The 8,089-nt window shown below is 39.3% G+C and overlaps 1 protein-coding gene across 1 annotated transcript; it reads left to right on the top strand.

Moving 5' to 3' along the window:
• The first annotated feature begins 2,181 nt into the window (after positions 1 to 2,181).
• Positions 2,182 to 7,111, top strand: LOC100672738 (U2 small nuclear ribonucleoprotein auxiliary factor 35 kDa subunit-related protein 2-like). The gene is made up of 2 exons (XM_064286314.1): positions 2,182 to 3,863; positions 7,057 to 7,111. The coding sequence occupies exons 1-2, from the start codon at positions 2,449 to 2,451 to the stop codon at positions 7,109 to 7,111; spliced, it is 1,470 nt and encodes a 489-aa protein (XP_064142384.1). The 5' UTR covers positions 2,182 to 2,448.
• Positions 7,112 to 8,089: the final 978 nt, after the last annotated feature.

The following is an 8,089-nucleotide window of genomic DNA, read 5'->3' on the forward strand; positions in this document are numbered from 1 at the left end:
TCCCCCCTGATAACTTGTCCAAAATATGTAAGACAAAGATTCACCATCCTCGCTTCTAAGGAGCATTCTGGCTGTACTTTTTCCAAGACAGAATTGCTCATTCTTTTGGCAGTCCATGGTATATTCAATATTTCTTCACCAACACCATAATTCAAATGTGTCAATTTTTCTTCGGTCGTCCTTAGTGTCCATTTTTCACATGCATATGAGGGGATGGGAAACACCACAGCTTGGGTCAGGGGCACCTTAGTCCTTAAACTGACATGGCCCACATGTTCTTGTCATTTCTTCTTGTTCCCTAGGTCCCATTAGGATGACATACTCCAGGTATATGCTGAAGTATGTCCAGGCACAAGCAAAAGGTAAACAAATGGTGTTAGGTACATACAACTGAACACTAGAACACTGTTTTGTTGTTGTCGTTGTTAGGTGCCATCGAGTCGGTTCCAACTCACAACGACCCTATGCACAACAGAATAAAACACTGCCTGGTCCTGCACCATCCTTACAATCGTTGTTATGCTTGAGCTCATTGTTGCAGCCACGGTGTCAATCCACCTCGTTGAGGGTCTTCCTTTTTCCGCTGACCCTGTACTCTGCCAAGCATGATGTCCTTCTCCAGAGACTGATCCCTCCTGACAACATGTCCAAAGTATGTAAGACGCAGTCTTGCCATCCTTGCCTCTAAGAAGCATTCTAGCCTCACTTCTTCCAAGATAGATTTGTTCCTTCTTTTGGCAGTCCATGGTATGTATATTCAATATTCTTCGCCAACACCACAATTCAAAGCCGTCAACTCTTCTTCTGTCTTCCTTATACAATTGTTCAGCTTTCACATGCATATGATGTGATTGAAAACACCATGGCTTGGGTCAGGCGCACCTTAGTCTTCAGGGTGACATCTTTGCTCTTCAACACTTTGAAGAGGTCCTTTGCAGCAGATTTACCCAATGCAATGTGTCTTTTGATTTCTTGACTGCTGCTTCCATGGCTGTTGATTGTGGATGCAAGTAAAATGAAATCCTTGACAACTTCAATCTTTTCTCTGTTTACCATGATGTTGCTCATTGGTCCAGTTGTGAGGATTTTTGTTTTCTTTATGTTGAGGTGTAATCCATACTGAAGGCTGTGGTCTTTGATCTTCATTAGTAAGTGCTTCAAGTCCTTCCTCTTCACTTTCAGCAAGCCAGGTTGTGCATAACGCAGGTTGTTAACGAGTCTTCCTCCAATCCTGATGCCCCGTTCTTCTTCATATAGTCCATCTTCTCGGATTATTTGTTCAGCATACAGATTAAATAGGTATGGTGAAAGAATACAACCCTGACGCACACCTTTCCTAGAACACTGCTAAGCAATAAAGGGGCAAGTACTTCTGATACAGGCAACAATATAGATGAGTATAAAAAGCACTGTGCTAAATGAAAGAACCCAGACACAAATCATTTTACTATGTATAATTCCATTAATATTACATTATTAAAAACTATATATTGAGAGAAAACAGATTAGCAATTGCTAGAGGCTTGGTATGAGAGAAGAGCCCTGCATGGAATTACCAGGAGGAAAGTATTGGAGGCAATGCAAGTATTCCATATCTTGATTGTGGTGGTGTTTACATGACTGTCAAAAGTCAAAAAATTAGAAATTCCATTCTTCATTTTTCCCCTTTTGATAAGTATTTATCCATAGAATCTTTGACCAGTATGTTCAGTAATGATAACCGGGCACACAACTTAGTATACAAATGATAGATTTTTTTTTAGATGTCTATTTTAAATTTCTTAATTTTTATACTCACCTAAATTTTGCAGTAAAGGATAGATATGTTTCCCAGGTACACAACTGATTTCATAATGAAACACATTTAAAACAGCTACAAATCCCTGCCTGCCACAACAAAACAATAGTCTCTGGTAAGAACTGATAGAATAATTAAAATGAAACATACAAAATAAAAAGATAGGAAAAGCTTTGAATATCCTAAATGAACAAATTAGGTTAATTTAAAAATTCTTAATGTTTTAAATATGCATAAATATAAGAAGACATGTAAAGCAGAACTTAATTGTTTTCCAGAATTTATTACTTACAACTCATAAGAACTTTTGTCCAGTATTTTCAAGAATATATGATGATCATCACTGATATAAAAAATACACTATATCGTGTGAAAGTCTGCTGGGATATTAAGAAGTTTCACTATATTTGTGTTTTTTCGTATTTCTAATTAATGAAGTCTGTTTTCAATATTTTGTTTTGAGCATCTTTTATATTTAGAGATGGGGAGAAAATAACTCAGACTTTTTTATTATTACAATCCTGTTTGAATTTCAACTTAGTTGTGGTGTGACTTTGGGAAGTAGCTTGACAGTTTAGAAATTTAATTTTCTTTATAATAAAATAGGGCCATGAGAGGGGGAGGGGTTGTGGGCGGAGCACGCTGAAAAGATGGCGGCGACCGAGAAGGTATTGTTTCTCGAGAAGCAGCACCACAGAAAGTACAGGGCTACCCTGAAGAAGGAGAAACGAAAGAAGCGTCGGCAGAAACTCGCTCAATTGAGAGACTCAGGACTCTCACAGAAAGAGATGAAGGAGGGGGACGTTTTTATTGAAGAATACCAACTTGAAGAAGAGAAGTTGTTGGAGACAGAGAGGCAAAAGTTACATGAGGAGTGGTTGCTGAGAGAGCGGAAGGCACAAAACGAATTCCGAATAAAGACTGAAGAAGAAGCGGCAGCTAGAAAACGGCAGGAAGAACTAGAGAAAAAATTCAGGGAAGAATGGAAGCAACAGAGAAAACAGAGAAAAGAGGAGGAGCAGAAACTACAGAAGAGAGAAAGAGAGAAAACTGTGCGAAAGATGCCGCATCAGGCTGAAAATGAGTTGGAAAATAGAATCACGGAGAAAGATCGAGCTTATTGTCCATTCTACAGTAAAACAGGAGCGTGCAGATTTGGAGATAGGTGTTCACGTAAACATAGTTTCCCAGCATCGAGCCCCACTCTTCTTATAAAAAGCATGTTCACAACATTTGGAATGGAGCAGAGCAGAATGGATGACTACGACCCTGATGCAAGCCTGGAGTACAGTGAAGAGGAAACTTACCAGCAGTTCCTAGAGTTCTATGACGATGTGCTTCCTGAATTCAAGAATGTGGGGAAGGTGATTCAGTTCAAGGTCAGCTGCAACTCTGAACCTCATCTTAGGGGCAACGTGTATGTTCAGTATCAATCGGAAGAAGAATGCCAAGCAGCCCATTCTCTGTTTAATGGACGGTGGTATGCAGGAAGACAGCTGCAGTGTGAATTCTGCCCGGTGACCCGCTGGCAAATGGCAATTTGTCGTGTATTTGAAACTCAGCAGTGTCCAAGAGGAAAACACTGCAACTTTCTTCACGTTTTCAGAAATCCCAACAATGAATTTGGGGAAGCTGATAGAGACATGCATCTGTCCCCAGATCGGACCGGCTCATCCTTTGCGAAGAACTCATGCAGGAGAGAGAAGATGGGCCGCCATGATGACTACTATGGCAGGCCAAGGAGAAGACGAAGTTCTAGTTCAGACCGTTCCTACAAAAGAAACGGGGAATCTGAGAGGAAAAGTAGTAGTAGTCACAGGGGGAAGAAGTCTCACAAGCGTGTGTCAAAAAGTCGGGAAAGGCACAGCTCCCGAAGCAGAGGGAAAAGGAACCGCTGTCGGAGCCGCAGCCGGAGAAGTCGCAAGCGGAGCCACAGGAGCCGGAGGAGCCGCAGCCGGAGCAGCCGCAGCCGGAGCCTCAGGAGCCGTAGAAGTCCGACCCAGACCCGCAGCCTCAAGAGCCGGAGCCAGAGTTCATCCAGGTCCAGAAACCGGGGTGGGAGGAGGTACAATCTCAAATGCAAGTAAATCTGTTTTGTTTGTGAATAAATGTATCTCGTTTTTCTTACGGTTGCAAAATATGTTAGCTAGAAAGAGATGAGTTCAGATGGGTTAGGAAGTCTGGCAGAACCCTATATAAACTGGAATTCTATTTAAAAAAAAATTTTTTTCCCCTGATAATCAAAAATTGTATGTTTAATACAGAAAACTTAGAAAACAAAATGTATAAGTAGCAACATAAAAATTGTAATCCTAACCAATAACTTTTAAAAAGAATAAATAAAATAGGGCCATTAATAGGATCGTTAGGGGAGTAAAAGAAAATGTTTTATAACAAAACCTGGAGTATTGTAGTAGTGTAGGCACTCAGCATACCTTAGAATGATTCTTCTTCTCTTAATTTATTTTCTTTTCTGCGAATGTCTTTACCTTTATCAAATAAAGTTGAAGCCACCCTCAATATTTTTTTTCCCTCTAATAGTGCTCTCACTTTTCAAAATATCACCCAAAGTGTTGATTTATCTCCAAAACATTTCTTTATTATCCCTCTATTTCCCTATTCTTTCTGATAACTCACTCAAACTGTTTTATAAGTAATCAAAGCATATCAATTTATCTCAAATAATTTTTAATTATACCTTTACTTCCGTATTTTTTTCTGTCACATTATTTGAACATTCAATTTCTAGCCTCTGGATTATATCGATGATAATGAGGATAGAAAGAGGAAACAGAAATAAACATTATTGATGAAGAAATTGTAGGTTTTGGAGACTAATTAAACCAAACCCATTGCCAGTTAATTCCAACTGACAGCAACCATATAGAACAGAGTAGAACTGCCATAAAGGGTTTCTAAGGAGCAGCTGGTGGATTCAAACTGCATCTGAGCTCTTAACCACTGCACCACCAGGGCCCCTGGAGGATAAATTAGGTGTGAGCTTTTAGGAAGGGCACCTTAAAAGAAAATGAAGGTACCTAACATATTTGGAATCAGGAATATGATTTATTGTATAATAATAAATTTAATTGTGGATATAGTATACAAGGCCTATTCCTATGATATCCAGGATGATGTTCTGTGTGTGCCTTGACAGTTTGGAAATAAGGAGGAACGTCTGAAGTGTAGATAAAGACAGGGAGCAATTGTTATAATGTTGGCTATCAAAGTCAGAGATGTAAATTAAAGACTGGTTTTAAATAAGCAGTCACTATAAGCACGGAAGCCCTGGTGGGACAGTGGTTAAGTACTATGGCTGCTAACCAAGAGATCGGCAGTTCAGATTTGCCAGGCACTCCTTGAAAACTCTATGGGGCAGTTCTATTCTGTCCTATAGGGTCGCTATGAGTCAGAATCGACTCCATGGCAGTGGGTTTGGTTTTTTGGTTTAAAATAAGCACCAACAATGACATTGGAATGAAGAAACAGAAGATAACAAATTCCTGAAATTCCAGGGAAAAGAGAATTTCCGTAAGTAAATTGGTAGTTTTGCCATTTAAAGAAATGTTAAGTAAATTAATTTCAAAAGGATTCAGTTGGATAGGTAATGTCACAGATGTTGGTGAGTTGCTGGAGTAGTTTAAGCAGTGGTGTGAGCAGAATAATTAAGCAGATAATAAGAGGTAAAGACATAGATTCTAGACCATTCTTTTATGTCCCTTAGCTCTGAAAAGATAAGAAATAATAAAGTGTTAAATAGATGAGAAAAGAAGACCTATATATATATGTGTGTGTGTGTGTGTGTGTGTGTGTGTGTGTGTTTTTACGAGAGGTTGAAAAAATGTTTATAGACTTTTGAGAAAGGCCCAGGAAATAAAACATGGAGACAAAAAATTAGGAAATGGCTAAAAAATAATTCAAAGATTGACAGCAGAAAAAAAGTTCTCAGATCTAAATAGAATAGATGCATATAACAACCTAATATTCTCCTTTGAGTTGGGAAGAAAGGATTTGAGATTGATTAAAAGAAAAGAGATGTTTAGTAGCATAGTGAGAGGAAGTTTAATTTTATACCATATTTTATTCACAATAACTAGAACTATTACTTCTTTATTATGTCTAAAATTTAAGCATCATGAGGGCAGAAATGTTCCCCTGTTTAATTCATTGCTATATTCCCAATTTTTGATATATATTGGGAACTTAAAACTAATGAGTGAACGTTACATGAATATAACCTTTAAAAATATTCAGTAAATTAGTAAAGACCTTTGAGTTCTATCCCTGGTTGCGATGTAAAAGCATAGAGAAGACACCAAGAAAAAAAAGATAAAATGAGAATCATATATGGAACTCTCAGTGAGTAGTACCTGAAGTGATACAAGGAGAACTAGAGAGAGAAGATCTTTACAGGTGAAAAGCAAAACAAAATAGCTTCAGGGGGCAAACATGGTTAAGCAGGGACTTTGCTAGGTTAGGAAAGCCTAGACAAACTATTAGTGAGAGTAGGGAAAATCAAGATAGAACTGGGGAAGTCAGAACAACTCGACCAGAGCAAAGGCATAGAAGCTTCACAGACATATCTAAATGCCCTGAGAGACAGAGCTACTGGGCCGAGGGCTGGGGACCGTGTCTTAGGGGACATGTACCTCAATTGGCATAACATAGTCTATAGAGAAAATGTTTTCTATCCGACAGTGGTGACTGGGGTCTTAAAAGCCTGTGAGTGGCCATCTAAGATATATCTGCTGGTCCTATCCTGGCTGGAGCAAAGCAGAATGAAGAAGACCAAAAACACAAGAGAAGGATTAGTCCAAAGGACTAATAGACGACAACTACCACTACCTTCACCAGACTAAGCCCAGCACTACTAGATGGTGTCCAGTTACCACCACCATTGACTGCTCTGGCAGGGCTCACAATAGAGTGCCCTGGACAGAGTAGGAGAAATATGGAAAAAAAATTCTAGTTTGCATGCATGCACGCACACGCGTGTGCACACACATACGAGTGAGCTTGCTGATCTGACAGAGACTAGAGAAACCCTGAGAGTATGGTCCCTGGACATCCTTTTAATTCAGTACTGAAGTCACTCCTAAGGATCACCCTTCAGCCAAAGATTAGACAGGTCTATAGGGCCTATAATAACACACATGCATGAGGGATGTACTTCATAGTTCAATCACATATAGGAGACTAATGGACACATCAGCCCAAAAGCAAACACAAGAAGGCAGAAAAAGACAGGAAAACTGGAGGAATGGAAACAGAGAACCTGGGATAGAAAGGGAAAGGAGGAGAGTACTGACATAACATGGAGGTTACAACCAATGTCACAAAACAATCTGGATAAATTTTTGAATGAGAAACTGATTTGCTCTGTAAACTTCCAGCATACCCCCAAATTTAATAATCGATGGGTCATTAATCTGATAAAACTTAAGACACAAAAACTTTCGGAGGAACATAGGTAGATTGTATGAACCTTGTTTTCGTTGGTGGGTGGGAAAAGATTTCTCAGGAAGATAAAAAAGTGTTAGCATTTGTTAAAAATCGCAAATTGAACTTTAACAGTATTACAAATGTCCTTTTACTCTAGTAAGAAAATGAAAAGGCAAGCCACACACACACTGCAAGAAAATGTTCACAATAAATACATTTGTCTTATATCAAAAAATTTTTAAAGGATTTCTACAATGCCATGGAAACCCTGGTGGCATAGTGGTTAAGTGCTATGGCTGCTAACCAAAGGGTTGGCAGTTAGAATCCACCAGGCGCTCCTTGGAAACTCTTTGGGGGCAGTTCTACCGTGTCTTATAGGGTCGCTATGAGTCAGAATCGACTCGACGGCACTGGGTTCTGGGTTACAATGCCATAATGAAAATTCAAACGAACTTATTTGCTATTTAAAAAATCATCCTGAACCATGGTGACTTAAAACACCAATTGCTTTATTACTTCTTATGTTTTTGAGGGTTGACTGCAATCAGATAAGCAGTTCTGTCAATGTGGTATCAGCAGGGACTGCAGTCACCTTTGGCCTCAATTGTGTTGTACTCTTCCGAATGGTTCACGCTTCAGTCTGCTGCCTCGATGTTTCACCAGGTGTTGTTCCATGTGACGTCTTATCGTCCTGATCTCTTTCCAGCAGTGTAATTGGCCTACATACATGGCAGGTGGCATGCTAGAGACCAAAACAGATGCTTCCTGGCCTTCCTAAGGTTTAATTCTGGCACTGGTACAGTCTTTGTTTTACCACATTTAATTCATTAGAATGAGTCACAGGGGCAT

Source organism: Loxodonta africana, chromosome 5, assembly GCF_030014295.1.
Source record: "Loxodonta africana isolate mLoxAfr1 chromosome 5, mLoxAfr1.hap2, whole genome shotgun sequence".
NCBI lineage: Eukaryota > Metazoa > Chordata > Mammalia > Proboscidea > Elephantidae > Loxodonta > Loxodonta africana.

What these genes read in the sequence shown, in the direction of transcription:
- LOC100672738 (XM_064286314.1), top strand. Translation starts at nt 2,449, where the DNA reads ATGGCGGCGACCGAGAAGGTATTGTTTCTCGAGAAGCAGCACCACAGA. An exon ending in AGAAACCGGGGTGGGAGGAG is followed by an intron (nt 3,864 to 7,056) that starts GTACAATCTCAA and finishes GGAAAACTGGAG; the next exon opens with GAATGGAAACAGAGAACCTG.